Source organism: Paralichthys olivaceus, chromosome 15, assembly GCF_024713975.1.
Source record: "Paralichthys olivaceus isolate ysfri-2021 chromosome 15, ASM2471397v2, whole genome shotgun sequence".
NCBI lineage: Eukaryota > Metazoa > Chordata > Actinopteri > Pleuronectiformes > Paralichthyidae > Paralichthys > Paralichthys olivaceus.
Window position 1 is genome coordinate 3,518,527 of NC_091107.1, and position 24,202 is coordinate 3,542,728.

Here is a 24,202-nt window from a genome sequence, read left to right on the forward strand (position 1 = left end):
TTAAATCCTGACAGCGGTCACAGTCAATATAAATGGCTTTGGGAATTGGGGCGCGCTCCACATAAGCGGAGAACTGGGGTAAATTTAGCAGGACCCCAGTTAAGAGGGAGCCGCCGGAAAGTGAACTCAAACCCGAGGAAAGCAATGAGCACGATTGTTTCCTCGCTGGATAGAAAAAGACGTGTTACTCAGTAGCTTGTGCATTGGTCTGCTAACAGGGCCACGGCCAGATTATTCCCCACGAAGATGACATTAGACTTAAGCTTTAAGATGGAACATGCTCTTATCAGCGGAACAGATAGTCGACCTCTGTGCTCCCTGATGGACGGAGCGAGAACAACCGAGCCTGGAGCGGAAATGTTCCATTTGACGATTCCCTCAGTAACACACAACAAAACAAAACCACATGCACGTTGATAATATGTGGACAGCATCGAATCTTCTTCGGCCTTATAAGAGTCTCCAGAATGACGATGTTAATCTGATTCGTCCTCCGGGGAGCAGGATTTTCAAGTTTAGTTTCAAAGTTGTTTCTTAAACTTGGGAATATTTGAGCAAACAATCTCAAATCAAGTCGTCTCTATGTTGCAAAGTTTTGTCAATGCAGAGCTTTGACAGATGGGAGATAATCACTGGGTGGCATGGTGGTGCAGTGGTTAGCATTGTTGGCTCATAGCAAGGGGGTTCTTTGTTCGAATCCTGGGGCCTTTCTTTGTGGATGTTCTCCAGACACATGCAGATTAGGTTGAACTGGTCGTGAGAGTGAATAGTTCTTTGTCTCTTCGTGTTGCACTGCTGACCTGTCTGAGGTGAACCCCACCTCTCGCCCAACACCACCCTCAAAGGACTAAGCAGTACAGGTAATGTATAACGTTTTATAAGGCGCACGGAGCACAATCGGTTATTAAGATGCAGTTCCTCTTACAGGTTCCTCCGGACTCGCTCTCAGGCGGCTCTTACTCCGTCTTTATAGCGTTACTTGTGGGTCATCCCGTCTGTCGCAGCTGTTAACCCACATTAAAAGAATCCATTTGTCTGACTCTCTCTGTAAAATCGGGTTTTCTTGTGGGTTTAAATGCTCCTCTGCTCTGGTAACAATAGGAATCCGAAGATTTTTTTTTTTTTTTTTTACGGTGCACCCTCCCTGTGAAGGCTGGTGTCGAGAAGCCACTTCATACCCATGACCCAGTGCTTTCTTCGGCACCCTGCACAGATGTGTAGCGTTGGTTTATGGGAAATTGTTGTTGCGAGTCTACAAAACGGAACAAAGGCAGAGAGGGCGACAGAACATGTGGGTGAAATGCTGTCCGGTTAAACTGAGCTCCAGGTTGTGCTTATGCAGACCTTCCCTCTCAAGTCTTGGCTGCTTTTACTATGTGCATCTGGACCCATGGGAGCCTTCCTTTGTTTCTGCGGCCAGGGGAAGACAATGGATACTCTGGGAGAAGCACACTGGCAAAGGTCTCTATTTACCATGACAAAGCTGAAGGCCACGCAATGGTCACCACTGCCACAGGCAAAGCAGCCCGCCAACGTATAAATCCTCCATATAAATACAAAACACATACACTGAGTGTGTGTATAAACATGTACACACACCCAGTTCTGAAACACACCACCCACAGCTGGCCACAGATATGTAGCACACAGGATGAGAAATTGGAAGCATTTGCAGAGTTGCAAACAGGGTTTCATTGTTTCTGTCTGTTTTTCTTCATATGATTCTTTTTTAAGTCTTTTGCAAGCACTGCAAAAATCTAAATAATCAGAGTTCTCTTCTCTTGCTGCAGAAACTTGGGGAGGCTCCTGAGTCACATCTCATTGTGTGTTTGTTTATAACATCTCATTTTTTAAGTTACTTGCCTTTTCACCATTCTGGAGGGTGGTTTTTTTTCACTTACCTTCAGAGTAAAGTACTTTGCACATAGTTTAAATCAAAGTTTGTGGTTTTGGTTACATTTTAATAAAGTAAACACGTCCCTTCTCAAGTTTCAAGCCAATTTTGACTTTCTGAATTATTAATGAAGGCGATGATCTTTTATCTAACCTTTCTCTGACTGTTTCCACCTCCACCATAAAATGTTTGCATTGTGCTGTTGATGAAAGACAAACATAAAAGACTTTCTAAGGAACTCTTTGAACATTGCTAAGCCCTAAGCTCTCGTTTTGCTGCTCACAGTAAACGGAGCTTTACCCTTTTCATGATGTTTGGAGTATTATCTTGAAGTTACGAGCGAGTGACAGTTCCTGGGTTCTTCTAATGCATCTTATTCTGAAGGGCATTAAAACCAGGCTTACAAGACATAGTGACAAACGTAGAATCTTCATCTGTTCGTTAGCGGGAGTCGTCGTCACGACTTCACAGGGCAGCATGAGAGCAGTTGCTTCACACACTCGGTGCGGTAGATGGTGAGATCCAGGCCAGCTGGAGTGGAAGCCGAACTGTTTACCCCTTTAGAACTGATCGAAGCAGAAAAACAACATTAACAAACCCAGGAAGAAGGAATAGTTCTAGGTCACGGAAGTGCTCTGGCTTAATGATCAAACTAATTTTACTCTCATCTACATTTTTCTTCTATACTGCAGTAAACATAAAAAACATATTTTATCTCTTCGACGCCATGTGCTTGATTTAAACATCTCTGCCTTGTTGCTGAGAATGCTAAAGAAAACGTTAAGATAAAAAAAAAAAAAAACCTGTTTCACGAGTTATAAAAAGTCGAGCTACCCCCTTAAGACACGCTGCATACTAACTGTTACATTTATCAGAATCCTCCCATGAGGATGAGCAGCCAGATAATACGTTGCTCGCTGCTTTGTTGATAACACTGGTCAGGGGAGGAAGCCAGGGCTGGCACTCCAGGCTGCAAACAGCAGACTGAGGAGATGAGGCAGCCATCAGCGGACCAGTTGGCTCCAGGGGCAAAGGAGGGCAGTCGTATTTAAAATGTTGTTTCAGGGCTTCACGGTCTGCATTCTAAGATGTCTGCTGCAGACTGTGCCTGTGCGTGTAGGTAGGTATGGATACGCCAAAATTAGGATTCAGCCCGCTCACGTTTAAGCAACAGTATGCACCTTGTGTGGAGTTTCTGCAAGGACATGGAGTGGAAAGTGTTTTCTGGGGAAAGAAAATAAAAAGGAAGCCTCTGTGCCTAAATGCTTTCATATCCTTATTTTTATGCAAAAGACTCCGCAATTAAAACTGTTGCCAGATGTAAAATGCGATCTGCTTAATTGTCCAGACAAATTTCAATGGGAAGTCTGCAGCAGCACAGGACAACACTCTCTGTAACAAAATCTCCTCTTTAACTTGGGAGGAGCACACACATCAGGAGACAGCTTGCAGTTAAAGTCTTTAAGATGCCTCGGCTCGCAGCCGACAGATGTAGATGACTGGGACTCTTTAGAGATTTGGAACTCTAAAATCATTCTGTGGTCCAGTAATTGATCAAGTCCTCCCTGGTAGTTTTGCGTGCACGGTGCTTATTATCGTCTCTGTTTGACAAAGGCACTACACTGATGGTAGCAGCAAAGCCTGGTTGGAATAACGTTGCTATATATAAGTCTGAACCACTGTATGTGCTTTTTTCACATGGGATCTGGAGTCAGCCTAGTTCTGGCTGCTTGTCCTCATTTTTCAAGGACAAGGTATTTTTTCTCACCAGCAGCAGCGGGCTGCCGTCACAAACTCTTTAAATTCTCTCCTCCTCCTCTTCTTCTTCTTCTTTCTTTGTCTATTCCCACCTCTCACTCTTTCCTCTGCTCCTCTTTTATGGCACCGTCTCTCTCTCTCTCTCTCTCTCCCTGCTGCCGTACATGTACATATATTATTTAACAATCTGAGGAGTGAAAAAGCTATAATAGAGTGTTACAGCATCCGACTGGACCATAGAGACATGTTATTTTTACCAATCTTCTATGCCCCATTCAGATAGTTAAATAATAAATGTGTTAGCGGCACATCCACTCTGTTGGATGCAGGCGGTTGCAGATGGGAGTCATCAGTATGCCAAGTGTGTCATTAGGATGACACCATCCACTGACAGATTGCGGATTTGGGATGAATTTCACCATGGGATCGTTGCAGTGAAAATGAGATACGGTGGTATAGAGAGGTGGTGCAGGAATCTGATTTCATTTGCTCCTCCACCCCTGCTCTCCTGTTTTGTTTTGTCTGCAGCTCACATCGTTGAGCTCGCGTTTCCTCGTCTTGTTTGTTTTTATTGAATTCAAGGAAAACAAGAGTTCAGGTGTCGCCGCTCACTCAGGGTTTTGTTTCTCCCCCTTTTTTAAACAATCAGGTTTGTTCTGCAGCATCACTGTGGAGGCACGACACGAGCTCACCTCGCTTTACAGTAATAATTTGATGTTCCTTTCACCTCACGCTGTTATCCACTCTTTATCCACGAGGCTTTCACAAAATTTGGGAGTTCTCCTTGATCCTCTGCTGCAGAACAGCTGCATTCATAAGGATAACGTTCATAGAAAGACAGACCGACTTCCAAGAATCCTCTAAAGCCACTCTGCTCATGAATATTCATGATCTCGTCGCGTTTACTGTAACCCGAGAACCAAATGATGGCTGCAGGAGTCTTACATGACTTAACAGCAGAGCAGGGGAACCTTAGTGCACCTGGTGGAGGTCACCATCATGTGTCTAGTGACAGATGACTCTGTCAGCATATTTAATATGACAGGGACCTGCTGCTTCTGTTGTGCTCCTTACATGGCTCACCTCACTTCAATGACTGCAATCCCTCTTGACGTTACGCAGCTCGCCGCCGCCGAGCCGTCGGCGCACATCGTCCCGTCCTCTACATGTTTGCCGCAGAGTCGGAGCCGTCGTTCGACAGTGTTGAATCAGACATCAATACTTCATCCGTCGTTTGTTTTGGCAGTGACATCGGTGCGTCTGTTGTTGACTGGAATGCTGAGAGCATACTAAGTGCACGTCAACATTTTGTTAGCGTGTCATTCATCCATTGTCTGCAGTTATTAGCCTCCAGCAACAGGTGCTCCTGCTGTGGCCTTTCACTGTAGAGGGGAGCCATTAATACTAAACACAGTCATTTAGTGAGGTTTGGGAATAACTGCTCACATGCCTCGATTCACTGATGCTCTTCCAGAGAATCGTCTCTGTGACAGACGGAGAGAGAACAGCTGGTACGTGGCCCCATTTCAAACACTTTAAAGCTTCAACTGTCGCCATTTTGATCGTCATCCAAATCAAATTCTATTTTTTTATTTAAAGTATTTATGTATTTCCACAAAATCCCACTCGACCATGAAATGATGAGTTAATAAGAAAACTCAAAACTTCCGGAACAACTGCAACATTTATTGAGATGACCCAAAAAGTGCAAGGAAACAAATATCACAACACATTCAAATACAGAAACGACAGCTGAATAATTTTGATTGATGATTCCTAGAACAACGCCGCCTGCATATCTACAAATTTAAAATTCTGCTGCTCGCGATGAAAGTCTGGTCAGATTAGTGATCTTGCTGAATGAGTCTTTTATCAGTTAAGTGATTTTAATAACCACTCTGCCAGCGTCTGTTCTTGGGTTCTCGTTCTGCTACTTCTGTTCCGACAGCAACATTTGTCATTTTGAGAAGTTTGGCCTCAAACGAACAAAGAGCTTTTTGTTTGAAACGCATCAGAGTTTCTCAGCGAGGTATCGGTTGAGTCTTTTTCACCTCTGAAGTTTATTCATTGTTTTGAGCTAATTAATGTGATTTTTTGTGATGATATCAGCGGAAAAACATTGTAAAGATGTCACGTGACAAATGGTGGGAGGAGCTGATTTTGAGCCACAAGCTGAAACTTATTTCCACACGAGAAAAGTTTGGTTGCTGGCTCTGCCGTATCTTCACACGTAAGCATCCTTCTCGTATTTCTTCTTCTTTGGACTTGAATAGATTCTGTATTATGTTTATTAATTTTACTGTTATGTAACACCTCTCTTTGACACTGAGGAGATTAGACCAAAGTGTTACCATCCTCTGAATTTAAAGGGCAAAACCAAAAAAAGCCTCCCTGACATATTCTTTCTTCTACATAAAAACCACGCCATGAGAAACCCAGCGTTCACAGCAGAGGCGGCCGGAGCTATCAACTGTTCAATCGATGGTTCTCTGGCCTTTTGTCGACGGTGACGTGCGTCAGATCAGGTGTCTTTATGTGCAAGATTTATTCCAGGAAGAATTGGAAGGCGAAATCCAATTAAAATGGAATGTGTCAGGAGGAAAAATCTCTGTAGATTGAATATGCGGGGGATTCATACTTCCTCCCTCTGCCTCCATATCTCAGACTCGCCCGATAACTTTCAGATCACACGTTTCCCCGCACCAGACAATCCATCCGTTTCTCTGTGCTCTCCCCTCCAACACGTTCATAAGCCAAGTCTAATGCCCAGAAGTGATCCGCTGAAGTTTAAACATCGGATTCTACAGCCAACTGTAGGAGTTATACATTCCCCGAGTTAATAATCATGTAGAAACCAGGCAAATTTATTGGGTGCCAGGGAGGGTGGAATGATTCAAGGGGGGTTGAGGACTAGAAAATATGCAGCCAATGCACTTTAAGCGCGGTTGTAAATTAGTTAGCATATATTTCATGGCAAAAAAAAAACTCCACATAGCACTTATTCTCTTATGTCTTCAGTGCAATCAGAATTTATTTTACGGCAGATGCATTCTGGGAGGACATCTCTGGAAAATAACGATGGGAATAAAGCGCTGCGGCCACACTGATTACACAAAAGTTAAGTACAGCTGCATGGCTAATGAAGTTGACATGGCGCTAACACTCTTGATACAATTCCATTCAGTGTGGCTGTCAGTGGCGTAACAAGCTTAGGTTTATCATTGGACTGTTTTCAGCTCATTCAAAACCTCTGAACCGCTTCAATGAGGGACACGTTTCTCTAAGTGGTGATTCCACATATTGTGTTTTCCATTATGTTCAATATGGACACTGCACTGAGGCAGAGTGATGGCGACACATTCCCACACAGTGACACATTCATCTAGAGTAGTAGCATCACCTGATTTTAAACTTTCCCACGTTTGAAATGGTAAACTCTACTAACTCTCCACCTGAGGTTGATTCATTTTCAGTTACAATTCTCTCTAAATCACACATATGCATTTTCCCACAAAAGTTTTTTTTATTTTTTTTATTTAAAAGTTTGCTCGAGAGGAATTTACACATTTGGACCACACATTTATAATTGGTACTGGATTTCCATGAATTTGTAAAAGAGGAGTGTGACCTCATACTGTGGAACAGTTGGTTACTGAAATCATCTTTTCAACTGCCCGTCTGGATAGTTCTTTTTTTGTTGTTGTTTATTTCTCATAATTAAATGAGTACATTGAGAAAACTGTGACAAACCCATTTCATTTAAAAAAAAAATCTGTATAAACTCCATCCCTGATACATCTGTCTATGTATTAATCTTAATTCATCGAAATCTTTATTAATTCATCTCAAGCAAATGACGAAATCCAACTTCAGCGAAGAGCTAACGAGTCAGTTTTTTTGGTTTGGAGATAATTTCTCTCGCAGTTGAAAATCACATGTGCACAGTGAGTTTCTCCAAAACACATTTACACCCCAAGGTTTTCACTGACATAAGCAGCACTTATACAAGAGGAGCAATTTTCATCAGTAACACTATTGTTACCGATGGTAACACTATTGTTTTTTCCTTTTTCGAAAAACAGCATTTGATCCTATGCAGAAAAATAGTGGTGACATATATTACACCCCCCCCCCCTCTTATTTTTTAATACTTTATCTGGTGCCTTATCATTTTATTATTACTCTCACAGCGGGCGAGAAGAATAACAAGGGGAGATCAAATGAAAATGAGTCACTCTAGCCATGAAGAAATGAGATGGTAATAGAGGAAGAGTTCACTGATTAAACTCCATTAATGTGCATCAACTTCATAAAATGCAGGAGCGTGAAGCAGGAAAATAGAACCGGATCCCTGCGGAGTGTGTGAGCCACCGCTGCTGCTGCTGCTGCTGCTGCTGGTGAGAAGGGGACAAGTGGGTGGCTTGTGCAATGCTTTGTCTCCAAGATACTGCACTTAAAGAGCAGCATTTATCAGAATACAACAATGCCAAAGGGGAAACCCCTAAAGCAGCTGAGGAGCATAAAGAAAAGCAGGTAATTACTGAACTGAGCCAAACGACGCTCAAAAATTGAGATGAAGGCTCAAAAATAGCGCTAACACTCCCGTTCCTAGGTGTGCTAGCATCACTAGCTACGGGAACAAGCAAATTACAAGACCGACAACTAGCGTTATTCTGTTTATAAGATTAAATGACATGAACTGTAATATGGAAAAAGGTATTCGTTTAGTTGATGCCAGTTAATGTTTAATGGGAGGAATAACTCTTCACGACAGTTTCCTGAAATAGGTATGTTACATCAAATATCACAGTTAAAGCATGTTAAATTATAATGATGTAATTTTCACTTGCATCTTGTGAAATCTGTTGTACATGGTTTTTATATGATTATATGATGCGACATAAAATGTGCAAACGAGATGAGCTTCGACAAAGTGTGAAAGCAGAACTGTAGTGAGATTGATTCTCCGCAGTGATGAATGTAACGTTACACACAGACGAGTGAATGCAACCGGCGGCCGACGGTCATTATCCTTCATTTGAAACCAGAAATGAAAGTATGGCTCACGGCGAGGAAACCTTGAGTTGCATTGAATCGAAGCAGCCAAAGAAAATCACATGGAACGTTAAAGCCAAATATGTGTTATTTTTTTATACTTCATAGAAATTCCAGGGACATCCAGATTCCACATTGAGCATCCGGAACAATAACTAATTGGAGGTACAGACGCAGCTCTGTGGAGTAAGTGTCCTTGAGAGGAGGGATAATCACAAAAACTAGAACGCTATGTTTTTTGCAAGAGGAATTCCTGTGAAGTGCTGCCCCTCTCGTTTCTTTTATGTGCCCTTTTCCAGAAGGTCAGTAGGGTGCATCCTGCCTCGAGGGCTCTAGTAGGGTCCTGGTACAACAGCGTTCCAAAGTTCATGTGTGCATCAGGGTGGTGCAGTGATTAGGCAGAATAAAACCCTCCCGGAGCAGGACCCGGGTCTGTGACTGCTGCTGTGTGGCAAACTAAGCTTTGACCTTCCTGTGGAGGCAGCCGAGCATAAAGTAGAATTTCTCCTGCAGATCCATGTCACACACAAAAAACAGTGTAGAGTGCTCATTATCAGTGCTCACCTAATCCCCTGCACGGAGAGGAGTCAGACATAAACTCAGTCGAAAAGAAAAAAAAAAAGCAGTGATGGCAAGAACTGTCTGAGCTTTGATCTGTGACTGAGGTTTACAAAAGCTTTAATAGATCAGCAAAGATTTAGCAAGACATTGAACTAGCGAAGAAGGTAATCACTGAGGTGACACTTTTATAAATTAAAAGCAGAAAACCTACGAAAACATACCTTTTTGTTATTTTAAAGCTTAACTGTTTTTTCTAGGCGGAATTGGAGTTGAAAAATGTTCAGCTCCTTCCATCTAATATTCAAAATCCAAGAAAAAAACCGCTGCACAAACCGAATAACTACAAAATAATTCGGAGAAGTTGCACAATAACGTAACTCTTATTTTCATTTCGTCTTTAAAAGTACATCTTGTCTTATCTCATTCAGGTGCAGCGTAACGTTTCGTAGGTGTCCATTTATTTTCCAGTAATTCCAGAATTGATTAATGAAAGGATAATGAATATAACCCCAATATGTCCTCGGACTGTGGGAGGGAGCTGCTTAAATCAAACCAAGAACCTCCGAGCTGTGAGTTTTTATTTTGTTATTGTTCTTCACATCTACTTTGCAGCAAGTAACAGAATCTGTATTCAGGAGCAGACGCTGCACTCTCTCTCACGGTGGTCTGTTTGATGTTTGCTGTTGTCTTTGATTGAGATTACAAATGTGCTGTGGGAGCTCAGCCCGAAGTTGAGAGCTGGATTAAGGTCTCTCTATCGTAGTTTAAGGATATCCAAGCTGCAGCTGTGCGTGAGTGATAGACAGTGTCTCTGTTGAGAGGAGTCGTCTGGCGGGCGGCGGGGATCGGTATCGTCGCTCTCTGCGGCGTGACAGACAGTAAAGGGTTCAGGAAAGGTTACAAGAATGTTCTGTAACCCGCTCTCAGATATACCCTGGTGATGTGTGTAACTGCTTTCAGATGAATGTCCCTTTGTTTTTGGAAGAGCTGTCAGCTAAAGCTTTCATCACAGCAAGCGGCGCATGGTCAAATGGAAAAGCTCAAGAGGAATGAATTAACAAGCCACTTTCAATTATGTAAAAGAGTTTCATTTCATCTCAAGCAGCCAGCGTGGAATGGCCATCATTCATACATCCAGAACCCCGTCCCAGCGGTTCTGGTTTCTGTTTCTTAATATCTAGTGTGGCTCCTTATTGTATCATCCACTGGTGTGTGCATTAGAGTGCCTATGGTATGGTTTTTTTTAAGTCTATGTGGGGATGATACTGAATGTGCCTGTGGATAGAAAGAAGTGTCTCTGGTCCTGTGAGGAATGAGCACAGTACGAGCCAGAGGCTATAAAGCGATTGCAAGATTCAATTGGATTTAAGGTTAGCCTCTGTTCATGGATTCTGCCATATCCAATCCTCAGTGCAGGCTCAGTATGATTCAGTGAGCTATGTAAGCTGTGGTGCCATGTTCTCCACCCTCCATAGGTTCAACTACTCCATGTACATGTTTGTGATCCAGCATGTTCACTTCAATTAATACATTTTGAATATTTAAGCATCTGTATATCACTCAGTTTAATTGCATTACCTCTGTATATTTACCTGTGTCTAAATGAAAACCTGACTTATTTCTCACACTTGAGGTTTTGTTACTGACTCACCTGCTATCGACCTGCCGTCACTTTGTGTTGCAAAGAAAACATAATGACAGTTCCTCTCGGAGGACAAAAGAGCCCATAAATATATTTTAATAAATCAAGTGAAATATTATTCCCACCGTGGAATTCTTCTTTAAAGTCATCATTATTACTGAAGAATGAATTGGTGCTGAATTATGAAAGTTTTGCAGCTGTGAATAGTTTCGATGCGAAACATTGTCTGGTGAAACTTGTTTATTTTCATGTTGTGGAATTATGCGCCCCTGGTCTGTGAAGGTCTTTAGTCCAGAGGCTGTGTTATCACTCAACTAAACCTTTTTTGGCTCCTTAGACTCTCTGCCCGACACGATTCCTGAGTAGGTGGTTAAATAGGTTTATAGTGTTTGACTTTGGTTTTATGATCCAGATTCTTTTTTTGGAATTAGCTTATTTTGAGCTAAGCTAACTGTCCTCTATGTTTGTTTCTGTTGCCTTCATGCTTTTTTTTCATTTTGCCTCAGCATCAACGAAATGATGGAAAAACATTTCTCATATGTTAAACTCCACTCCGATGGGTTGCAGAGCAGTATATCTTGCAGATATCTGGAGTCAGGGGCCCCTCCGAGGTGCCTTGAGGGGAAGCTATGACTGACTCCATCTCAGCAAGTTTATAACCACTTGCTGCCAAAATTGTCTCTTGGGTCATTTAGCCACTGTCAACAATTCAGATGAGGCTGCTGGCCCATGAAGGATAACACCACAGCAGCTCCTCAGACACCCGGCGTGCAAGGAAAGCTTTTAGTCCAACGCTACGTGAAAACCACAGAGGTCGGAGTTATAAATGCAATCTGTTTTGGATCATCATTCATCTCCCGTGCTCATATCAAGGATACCAAGGTTAACATATGGAATTTTAAGCTATTAAAGCCCCATAGTTTTTAAATTAACAAAGGATTAAATGACTTAAATGAAGTGTAGCTCATGGTAACAAGCCCAGAGAGACACTTCAGTCTGCAGATCCTGCGAGGTGGAGAGAAACCTTAGTGCAAATTTACAAATCTCCTTCAACAGCGGTTCACAGCTCTTATTTTGCCCTTGAGTGTTAATCTCGTGTTAATCGGGCCCTGGTCATGAATATTACTCTTAAAATAATAAAAAGAAAATCATTAAATGATATCAGATGATTCAAATTAATTCAAAAAATGCTGCAGATATTCAGCTTTAGTGGTAAAATAAAATGCCGGTAACCCAAAGCTTATGAACTGCATCACGAGCCAAGCCAGTGTAGTTCTCGTTATTTGTCCCAACATTATTTATTGCAGGTATTCATACATCTTTTATTCAAGGCAAAACATAACCTTTAAGGAGCACAGCCTTGGAGCCTTGAGCAACAAAATATGTTTACAGAATTAGCCGCTGCCGACAGGGGCCATCTTCTCCCAAGCACCATTTTCATTTGGGAGTTACTCAAAGATCCTTCATTGGTGCAAACAGCAGAGGTAAGAAAAGTGAGGCAGGACTCCATAAAAGCTGAATCGAATTCATTGAGAAAGGTTAAAATCTGTGTTTCCTCCAACATGTAGAAATATTCTTGTGCAAAGTTGACTGTAAAAGCAACAAGACATTAATGCAGTTGAGATGATCTGAGCCGACAGCTGCTGTGCGTGGTGGATTCATTTCTCAGCTATTTGTATGCCAGGCAGTGTTCTGTAGCTCTGCAGTCATTATCAGTCTGTTGAGATACAGGGCCACCTCAGGGTCAAACAAAGAAAGAGGTTGGTGGAAGCGGTTAGGCCCTTTTGGCCTCATTAGTTAATTAGAGTGCAGACAGGCAATTTCACTCACACTGGCCTTTGAGCGTGCAGAGAGAATACATGAAAAATATAGGATTTATGTTCCAACCAAAATAAGACTTCAATGGGAAATGTCACTGCTTCGCTTTTTCTAATTATGTGTCCAGTGGATTTTACTTACAAACTCGATTTTGCTTCTTGGATGTCAAACTCAGACGCTGCTTCTTCCAAAAGAGGATGGACGTCTTTTGTTTAGCGTCTGGAGCAAAAAAAAACAACGAATCTTATAGTTTCTGACCTAAAACATGTTACATTTTCTTTTTCCTAAGTGCAGCTTGGCCTCAGTTGTATCCCTGTTAATTATAATGTACCAGGGGATTTAACCTTGTGACAGAAAGACCCTGCCTGAGGTTAATTGGTAGGAGCTGAAGCATATTCAGGTCAGACCTGGTTCAGACTTTGTGAAGTAATTTCCCTGATCTTCTTTAGCTGAGAAGTGCAATGGGTAAGTATGTGAAGAAAAAAAGAAAAAGGATAAATTAAAACCTTGAACAGCCATCTCTTAGAATTTTTCCAATCTGGTAATGGCCACCAGTCTAGTATATCATGCAGGTTACAACTAAATAAAATTAACTTGCTATTACTGTTTTGGCACAGCTAAGTGCATATTATCTTAATGCTAATGCCAGTCGTTGGTCAGTCTGTTTGGCTGCCAGTCCAACATTTTGGTCACAAGAAGATACTGGAGGCCAGATTTGAATGGAAATGTCGAATATAAGACTCCCAGAGGAAGATTCATAATTTGGCAATCTGTTATTTTCCTCTGCCATTACCATTTGATGTGGTTATTAATGGTCCTCAATGACTAAGTGTATTTCTGCACTTTTTTATTCTTTAGCAACTTTATTTGAAGCATTGAAAATTTTACCTTTGAATTCACTGAGAGCATTCATACTCCCTAAAGGACGAACTCCTTCCACTCTGGATACTCTTAAAAGCTTTGTGAACCAACATCACACCAAAATTTCAACTTACAAAATGTCTGTGAACGTCAGAGCACCGTGGAATTTGTCTCTTTTTATCTTGAAGATTAACCTTTACATCTTAAAATACACCCTGACCTTCTCTTTTATGTCACTCTTAGGTCAGACGCTTTACGTCTTCAGCCCCACTGCAGGCAGGACTTTCTGCCGTGGAGCACGATGGATGCTGCAGCTGAGCTTTGGATCTTTGCTTTGTGTTTCATGAACTTGTAGTATTTTACTCTTTAGCCCGTGAGGTTCTGTTTGTAATATGTTAACAGCCAGATGTCAGGGTCTAGCTGTTTTTCCCTGCTGCCCTTTTGTGCAGCATTCACTCGAGGTTTAGTAATTAAATACTGTCAGAAGGACAAGACTCAAATTAATCAGAGTAAAGAGGGACATTTCACCACTTCGCCTCTGTCCAATATCCAGATATTCATAATGACAGAAGAGGTGCAGCTATTGGAAATCTATGAGGGAGTTGTTTGTTTGGAGGACATGAGGTGAGACAGAACATTTTTCATCGACAGTGGAAGTTGAGTGCGATGCTGCAGGAAGTGTCACTCATCTACGCTGTAAAGTTAAGGGAAGAAAAGCCCTTTTAACTGTTGATTCCTCTCCACTCGTTATGTGTTTGGATGACAAATGAAGTGGCGGCAGGTTTGCTGGTGGTGGCGGCGGCAGCGGGGGAGTGCTGGCAAAAACCATAATCCCAACAAAGCTGTGGTGGTGAATGACTGAAAGATGTGAAGAGAAGGAGCTTAGTTGCTGACAAGTCTATGTCAATGTGACAAGAGCCTGACACACGGAAAGGACTGCTTAGTGCTTTGTGCAGTGTCTGAGTACAGCAGGTTAATGATAAGTGGTGGAGACCCTTTGAAATGTGCCTCTGAAAAGCTACGTTATCAGGCTCTGCAACGCAAATTGGGAGCGTAACGCTGAGAGTAAGTTCTCTTTGGAGGCTGAATTTAACTGCTGTTACGTACAGTGTATTCACAGTTCACCTGCAAATTCATTTCCATTTAAAGTGCGATAGAGCCAAGGAATTACTCCTGGTAATCTTTCAGTACTTGTTCTAGTATCCAACTTATTGTTATATACAGATATGTGACAAACTAAACGATAACGTGAATGAATTAGTGGAACATGCTAATTTAGGTTCTTTCATGCAGTTGTTTTAGGTGATTGAATAAAGAAAAACCCCTTTTAGTTCCTTCCCTGCTATGCTAGCTCACCTCCTAGCAAAATGAAGTCAACATTGAATTACATTGATTGATCCCAAAAAGCCCCATTATCATGACACCCAATCCAGCAATCCCGGTCAGTAGATGGTCAATATCAAGTATCAGTACATGGAATTAGTACATCACCGAATGAAACTGATGAGCTTTGACCTGCTACCACAGGTGACATCCTGCTGGAAGCAATTTGTGGCTGACAGGATGCAATTGAGGCCACAGACTGGAGCGTGGGGTTGACAGGCTGATGATCCTGCTGGCCATCATAGGCTCAGATGAGAGAATAGGCTTGGTAGTGGTGACCACTGACTGGAGATCAGGAATGTTTTTTTTTATTTGCGCCGCAAACTGGGATTCAGCTGTGGCGCCAGGCGGCTGAGTCTCCGATGGACTTGGGGAGCCACGATTACCATGGCTTCAGGAGGCTAGCAGGCCGGACGGTTGCCAGCTGAAATGCAGGGTAGGGGCTAGCAGACTAAGGCGAGGAAACTGGTGAGGAGCATAATGAAATGCTGGCTGGGAGCTAGTACAACAGATGCTAGCCAACTAGGAAGTTGGCAAAATGGATGAATAGGATCTGGAGGTAACTAGCACTGCAGTAAAAGAGTTCACTGAATTTGCAATTACAAGAATCTTTGCCACTGAAGCTTTGATAACAAAAGCCAAGGCTGCATATTTTTAGTTCAGTGCTTGAGGCTTGTTGGCATTAGATTTCAAGGCTGTGAATTCCTCCTCGTTAAGTCACCTCATTAAGGTCTTCCACCTGAGACGTGAGGTCCAATGGGTCAATTGTTTGTTTGCTGTGTAATGTCACTGTTTGAATTGTTAATTAGTCAAATGCAGTCACAAAAAAAGTCAGTTTGATGCAGTGAGGTTGCTTTTAATCTGAATTGACAGGCTCACATGTGGACGGGTGGGTAAACAGGAAGGTGGGATGACTGGCGCGCTGTCAGCAGCAGACAACAGGATGCAACATGCAGGAAGCTGCTTCACAAGGAAACATTGGGAATGGAGGCAGGTGCCAGATTCTCGGGGGAACTCACTGAGACAGAAACTGAAACGGACAAACTTACAAAGTACTGGTGACAAAGGCTGGAACATATACTGACTGATGTAATGAGTGGCAAAGGAAGTCCGGCTGATTGGAAAAACAGGTCAACGTCTGGGGGCATCTGGTGGATAGAAGGAGAATGGCAGCGCTGGCAGCGCTGGCAGCGCTCGAGGCTGAAGGGGACTGAGTCAGTGGCTCGTGACAGTGTGAGGTTCCTTTGCATTCACTGCCTAGTCAGGGAAAAGCTTTAGTAAGATGTCGCAGGGTGAATTGGGAGCCAATACCAAGACGGCATGATAGTAGTGATGAGTGGGTGTTGATGCAGTGCTGTAAAGGTATCGTTGAGGGTTTGAAAATGCCTGTCAGGACTCCTGTTGAAGTTAATGGAGAAGTTTCTTTCAGTCTGCAGAGGTTAGAGGGAAAACTTGTGTGTGGATTCATGAAGAACACTGAGACTTCCCACTCCGTGTGATATCAGACAATACAGTGGGACGTGACGTGACTTGACTAACAAACCTTTGACTTGGTAGAAGGAGGCTCTGCAAGCGGGCTTGAAATGTGCAGTTGATATCTGATATTCTTGATAAGTGATTGATTTTATATTTGTGAATTTCCAACTTTTAAGGCAGCATCACTGTTATTATGTAAATGCTTTGAACATATGAAGGTTGCTGGTTTACAGAAAGGAAGGTGCTGTTAAAGATTACAACTATAAGACCTGAGCACAATGAGAGTTCAGTCTTGATTCAGGCAAATAGATTTGTGTTATGTTTCATGACCCTCTCGTCTCAGAGCATGTGAGGCGAATACTTATGTCAGAAGATCCAAAGAATAGATCTTACACAGGCCTCAGTGATGATGTGCTCTGCTTAGATTCGCTAAGAGAAAATCTCATTTTAAATGCATCTTTTAGTTGCGGTTCAATATGGCTCTGTTTAATATGGAAACCACATAACAACAATTGGAGTCTCTGCCTATTTCTTTTTTTTTTTTTTCACCTCTCTCTACTTTCACTTATGGAGCAACGGCAACAAAATGCTCCGTAATATTCATAAAAATGAAATGGGACCATTTTAAGATCAAAATTGTCTCCTAATGTCTGGGGAATGCATTTCAGCATTACTTCCTCCTCACTCCCTGTGGGGAATTAAGAATGAAAGTGTCGAACCAATTTGCTAAGAGATTGAAAATGGGTTTCTCGTTGGAGAGAGGGAATGACACGAAATGAATGCTGTGCACTTGGATCTTGCTCTTGTCCTTGCTAACATCTTGATTTGTGAACAAAAGCGCTTGGCAATAAAATCCAGATATACAAAAAGAAAAGTGAACCTTGGATGCAAAAAAAAAAAAAATAATAATCTGCATCTTGTCTTGCTGTTCATTCTGAGAGAATTCCTTCCTCAGTGTCTGTGCTGGTTACGCATGCATCCCAGTGTGGCGAAACACAGCGCTGACTGCCCCTGCATCGTGTGTGCTTGCTCCATCATGACTTGCATGTTAAGCACCAACAGCTGACTGTTGTAGCCTCCTTGTAATAGAGCCAGTCACCACCGGCTGCCAGGCTTCAATTAGGCATGCAAACCCTCTGATCCAAGATGGGAAAGAAGCTGCTGCAAACTTCAGGTTTTTCCCCTCAGAAGAACCAAATACTTCTTTGTTTGTTTACCTCACAAGCTAGCACAGGCTAAGACGAAGCAACGATGGCCATGTGGCCTGTATAAATATTTGTTCTCTCACATAATTTGGAATTAAAGAACTCTGTGATTAAGATGCTAAAAGCCTGTTCACAGTAGCAGGCTGTAAAATCCATAATCCGCTCACCAGAGAATGGTCAGTACTCGTATCTTCACTCACTGGTTTTGGTCATTGTTGCTAAAACCTCACAGGCATATTTGCTTCAAAGTATAGAGGGATTATAAGTAAATTAAAACACCATCGCTGTGATTGCTTCTGAGCTTATACCATGAGTAGATTTAAATATGCGCCTTCATCCAAGTTCTTTCCTAACTTTGTCAAGTTAAGAATTTGAATAATCAGTCTCATGACAAGCCCTAATTGTCTTTTTTGTGTGTGTATTGATGTAAATATGTGTATAAGGAGTTGTTTATTGACGTTTCCTTTAAATTGACACCAGGGTAATTTATTTCTGATCTCATTGCTCTAAATGCTTATTTAAAAGGCAAAGAAAATGGACAAGAATTTTAATAATTTTTTTTCATGTTGAATTGCAATGATTTGATTTAATAAAGTATCAAAAGGGTCCAGATGTTATGTCTCTGTGTTGCTTTGAGTCTGGAGGCAATGTAATTACTTCCTGGAGGACTGCAACCATAACAGCATGACCTCTACAATCCAGCTCTGCTTTAGTGTATTTATAAAATATATAATTAGTGCGGCCTATTTTCTGTGGGTATGTACTTTTTCAAATGACTTATAAATGCAGTTTTATGGAAACATTGTTTGCTATGAGATATTCATGAGTGGGCCTGTGGGGATAAAATGCTGCTAAAGGTAACTGTACCTTCCTCCAGGTGGATACAGCGAAATAACTGGAGGTGTCTTGAGTTGCTATGGTTGCTAATTGCCTCTGTGGCGGTTTCATGGAACAAACTGACAGTTTTTCTCCTTCCAGAAGGAAAAAAAAAAAAAAGAGAACAGGGTGCACTCAGGTTTGATGGCGGAAAACTGTCATCTCTGATTATACTGTTGTGTTGCCCTGAAAAGTCGAAAAATACACAGGACATGGCACTGGAAGTCTACGGGGACCAGACTGGAGTTTTATTCATGCAAATATTTGTCAGAGGCTCTGCTGCTGTGCTGCTGTGCATACAGAAATATGTTCACTGGAGGAGTCAAAACACAATAACCCAAATTCCCCTGGGGTTTCTGCAGTTTGACCCTTTGTGTCCGAGTTATCCTGTTCAATTTGGCCTAGTCCTGGTTCAGGGAGCATCTCTACCTCAGTGATTCCACTTCAGAGTCAAGTTCGAATCTCCAACATTGGTGCACATTCACTTGAGCCCACTGCTTGAATCAAGGAGAGCTCGTTTCTACGTGTCCGTGTGTTGTCTACAAACGCACTGATAATATTTTAATAAAATATCCAAGCAAGGTCCATTTATGCTTCTAGTGTTGCTGCCTTGAGCACAAAAATGTTTTTACTCCACTGTGTAGCACGAGTACATTAAAGTACGTAAAAGCAGTAAGGTCAGTGTATTAAAGCCAGACGCAGAGTGATGAACAAGATAACACACACTTCATGGAATAGGAATTGAGATGTTTGTCGATTTTAATAAGGTGGTTTTGGTTTGAAGTTGGTTTAATAGATGAGGAGAAGGGATGAGTGAAAGATGGATTGATGATTTTAGACTTTCTTTGCTTGTAAATACATTTGGAGAAATTCCATTATCTCCTGTTTTTATTATTCGACCTCAGGCTAAAGTCAAACATCATGTCTGCAGCTCAGCTCTGTATTAAGAACAGATTCCTCTTAACAGAACGACAATAATAGTGGGGAGGCAGGGACTCAGAATTAGGCAGCCAAGCATGTGATGACAGTGGATGTAATTTTGAACCGTATCCAAAAGGGTTCATTCTCTGACGTCGAGATTTACTGTGATTTACCCAAATGACTTCACCTCTGTGTGAAAATACGCAGATTTAAACGATAGATTGAAGAAATCAGGCTGATGTGACTACATGTGTCTAAGAGGTGGGCTGAGGCGTGAAGACGGACTCCTGAGAGTAGACACAGAGGTTTATAAGTCTGTAAAGGAGACTGGAGGTGAGGGAGAGGCAGCTTAGTGGAGAGATATTGTATTGGTGTCATGACTGAGCACATCGGGGCACAGATAGCTTCATCCTTTATCTAAGCGCTCTCTTCACTATGCCAAACACTTCCTTCTATCTGTCCTGTTAATCTACACCTCCGTCCCCCCCATCCGCTTCTGCGCTCTCCCTCATTTTCCTTTTTTTAGTCACATAATCTCGGTCAGGTCTTCTTGAATTCCAGCACGTCTTTGGACTGTGGGGGTGGGGTGGGGGGGCTACCTGGTGAAAACAGACAAAGACACGGGAAGAACATGCAACATACGTACAATAAATATTAGATACGTCGTGTTATTAAACAATGTGAAGAGGCCTAACTAATTTGCAGCCCGGTCTACATTTGACAGCAGCAACAACTCTATGGAAGAGCTTCATAATTTTGCTTTTACCCTGGGCGTCACCTTCTACATATTCAAAGAGAGCTTCAAACCAGAGTGCAGTCTGTGGGGGTTAGAGCTTCAAACACCGACGGGAGCAGACTTCCCTCTTTATGTGTCTTAGTGGGGCGTCGCTCAGATCACCGTGCACATGACGTTGCCTTTTATTTCAAGGGGCACGGAGATTGACACCGCTTCCCTTTAAAAAATGTGCCGTCTCAAAGCTGCCCCCTCCTTTTGATAAAAATAACTCATTTCCTGAATATTTAATGAAACAGCCCAAATGTCCTTTTTTAGTGCGTTCTGCTCCACTTTGAGTTCCACGTGGACTTCTTTCATTTGAATGGTTTTACCTGTATGTTAATGACCAAACCAAGTTTGCTTTGTTGTATTATTACACCGAGTGCAAGCACCATATTAACAATTCCCATTTGGCGTTGGGGAAATTATGCTTTAATGGTCCGGATTTTAATGAGACTTGCACTCAGTGTAATTTGTCTTTTATTATTATCTCTTTTGAAAATTAGAGTTAGTCTCGTTACAGTTTTTTTTTTTTTTTTTAATGAGATTGTCTTTATGAAACGTTTACTTCTTTTTCAAGGAGCTGGTTTTCTGTTCATTTAAGTTTGGTGGGAAAATCAAGTTGCAAACATAAATACCAGCGTGATCCTTTTAGAAAACTGATGAGAACACAGGTTGTTATCATATTTCATAACTTCCCGTCTATTAAGATGAAGGAGTCTTTCTAACTTGTGTATGTATATGTGCATATATATATATATATATATATTTCCATGAACTGTATACACGTAGGCTTAATTTGAAATGGAAATATGGCTTTTGCTCCATTTGGCAGAGAAAGTAAATGAGACTTTATCTAAACTTGGATAATCCTTGATCAAATGAAACATGGTGGTTTTGATGAAGTTGTTTTGAAGTAGTTCGTAACTAAGCCTCATGACTTCTTTCGTTTTCACACTTTCATTTCATTTCTCCTTATATTCTTTCAGCCGAGACATAAAGTCCCACTTTTGCTTGATGTGCTGGAGTCAACAGCCACTTCATCATTGAGACACTGCACAAGTGGCCATTTAGAGACACACAAGAAAGTGACTATGGGAATAGCTATCTTTCCCACACCGCCTGAATTCCTTTCTGTTGTCTTTAGTGCTGCAGATATGATCAGTTGAGTTTTGGCCAGTTGTCTTAGTCTTAGGAGGCATGGTCTGGGTTTGCAGCATTGTATCTGTGATCTAGTAGATGAGGGACGGAGGAAATGGATATGTTGTTTTCTTTGTATCTACCTCCAGCCTGTAGAAGCAAACACACTGTGGGCAGTGGTTTTCCTCGACTCTGGAGGCTACATGCTCGTCTGGCAAACAAAGGCGAGGTCATTCTTGTGGCAGAGGCAAGAGTTTTTCTGCGAATCAATAATCGTATGACTCCCTGATGAAGCCATATGGGAGATGTGATTCCCCTCTCGATTGGTTGAATCAATATTTAAGACTTTGATTGACAAGGAAATGTACAACAGGATCTGTGTCTGCTCTCAGTTGATGTAAGATGCTGATCGCATGTTGCACATACCTGCTCAAAAGTTTGAAACCAAATCCAAGAGAGGAAGGTTTCTCCCCAACATAAGCACAACTGAGTATTTCAACATTCTTTGAGGTTACCAGGAAAAAGCAGGGACCTCATAGACATCACTTAAATGTGGGTAATTGTGGAAAGATCCATTAATTGAACTTCCTGCCACTGCTTGTTGATCTTCTGCCCCATTGTTCATGTGCTTTAGGGTCAAAAAGTGAAGCACTTCATTGTTCTCTAAACAGAGAAGCATATTGTGTACATTTGTTTGCTATCCTAGATACTGTATATGCTTCTCCGCCCAATATTTTGGCCTGAGTTCTGCCTCAGAGCGTAATGATGATGGTTTTAAACATAAAGAAATGTGCGGGAGGACAAAAGAAAAGAGCAACTAAGGCTGCGACTGTCTCTCCTTCTTCACAGATGTGTTTCTTCAGCTGTGAGATTGTCGCATTATGAAGCACCAACAGCTCAATGTTGTGACGTTAGTTTGCTACCTGGCTCTCGAATGGCGAAGCCTTGCAAACTGTTCCCATGAATTTCCTGGTGAGAATTGAGCTGAGACTGACTCGCTGCATCTGTGTGAAGTGGCAACACAGTGAAGGCTCAGTGGGATATCTCCGTCTGTCTCTTAGGAATCATCACATCGCTGGTCGCTCTGGTGTAAAAGAAAAGTGAGGATTCTCTGATTGGGCTTTGACAATTTGTCACAAAATGCAAGATTTTGAATTCTGTTTTATTTTTAGCATGCAGTAATGGAACAAACACCAGGTGTTTCTCCAGATGCTTTTTTAAATATCGTCTGTGCTGCTCTGCTTGTAGCTGCCACTGATGCATTAAGTGCACTGGAGCCTCAGGAAAATAATATTCTCTGATTTATGGCATTTTGCCTTTTAAATCACCCGACAGGGGAAGCTGGGACGGGGAGAACGAGTACAAGAGAGCCCAGGAATGATGAGTGAGATGGCTCTTATAAACACTGAGTGAAAAAATAAATCCTCAGACAGTGATACTGCATGAATTAGTATAAAAAGTGGACTATAGATCAGCTTACCCCAAAAAGTATTAAAAACATCCAATACCATCCAAACTTTATGATAATTGTTGATTGTCACGGCTGCTATGGCTGCGCTGTATTATTTCCCAGTCATGCGGTGTTTGACTGAAGTTAACTGTCGGGTTCACAGGTACAAGATTCATTAACAGTTTACACCCGTGTGGCCACAGGTTGAGCTTCTTAAAGATTGAATCGCAAAGCCGGGGTCTGCGTCATCTCAGTTCTTCTTTGATAATGAAAATTTCCACCTAGCTCTGCAATTGTGGGACGCATCTAACTCCACCGTGATTCAATTCCTTCGCCATACTCACCTTATTTTAACAGAGAACCTACAAAACATAAGAAGAATGTAAAAATGTCACAACTTTTATGTGCAATATATCCGCCTCCTATCAAGCTGGCAGTTCGACAAGGTCCTTGTAGAAAATGGAAGCTTTTAACCCGTCTGCACACGGAGATGTTGCACTCTAGTGAGCATAAATATTTCATCCCAGAGTTTCATTCATTGAGGGTATGCATGAAGAATGCTTGCTCTTTTTGAGCGGGCAAAGCAATTTGATTTTGGGCCTTGCCTTATTGTGCTTTGCCCCGCGTGTCACCATTTGTCTCGATGGGAACCCGGAGACTAATGTATATTTATTTTCTATCTTCCTTTCTCTACCCAGCTGCCATCCAGGTGGAAATCACTCCGACGCAAGGAGAGATCAGCGTGGGAGAGTCCAAATTCTTCCTCTGCGAAGGTAAGACCGCATCTCATTTAATACAGCATTGGTGCAAATGTCACCTCATGCGTACAGCGTATAATACTGCAGTATTAATTCAGTTACACAAGCCAGCTTAGTGGATATATACTCATTAAACATTAAAGACATTCCAGATAAGACATGACAATGCTGAAACAGTGCGAGTATGGACGTTTATTCTGAGATGAGATCAGGTAGGGAAGAGAGCTGAAGAGAGGAGGGAGCGAGGGGCCGTCTGAGGAGATAACGAGAGAGAGGTCTTGCACTTTCACTGTGTTTCCAGTGATGAATGTAAGTAGATGTGCAGTTGTCAGCTTGTCTGAGATCCAGGGGGTAAGTTGGAACATTAGGTAAGTCATCTGTCCGACATCATACAGCACTCTGCACATGAATAATGGGGTCGTACATTATGAAAGTCAGTGTGAAGAACCTGGAAGTTTGTTTTACCCACATTACAAACAGAAATGGATCCCGTCATGCAGATTAGAGAACCATAGTCTGCAATCCTGTATCTCGGTGTAAAAGTAAAAGTCCATTATAGTTAATCGGAACATCTATGATTAAAATAAAAGAAAATATATCTGAAAGTGTATTTTGTTGTGTGGTTGGTA

General features: G+C 41.9%; 1 protein-coding gene across 9 annotated transcripts in view; it reads left to right on the forward strand.

The window, feature by feature from the left end:
• The window catches only part of ncam1a (neural cell adhesion molecule 1a), a 217,837-nt gene that overhangs the window by 123,170 nt on the left and 70,465 nt on the right, over window positions 1-24,202 (forward strand). For all 9 annotated transcript variants that reach the window (XM_020097380.2, XM_069539665.1, XM_069539667.1 and 6 more), the window contains exon 2: window positions 23,514-23,588. In XM_020097380.2, the coding sequence (XP_019952939.2) occupies window positions 23,514-23,588 (75 nt within the window). The remainder of the gene's footprint in view (window positions 1-23,513; window positions 23,589-24,202) is intronic.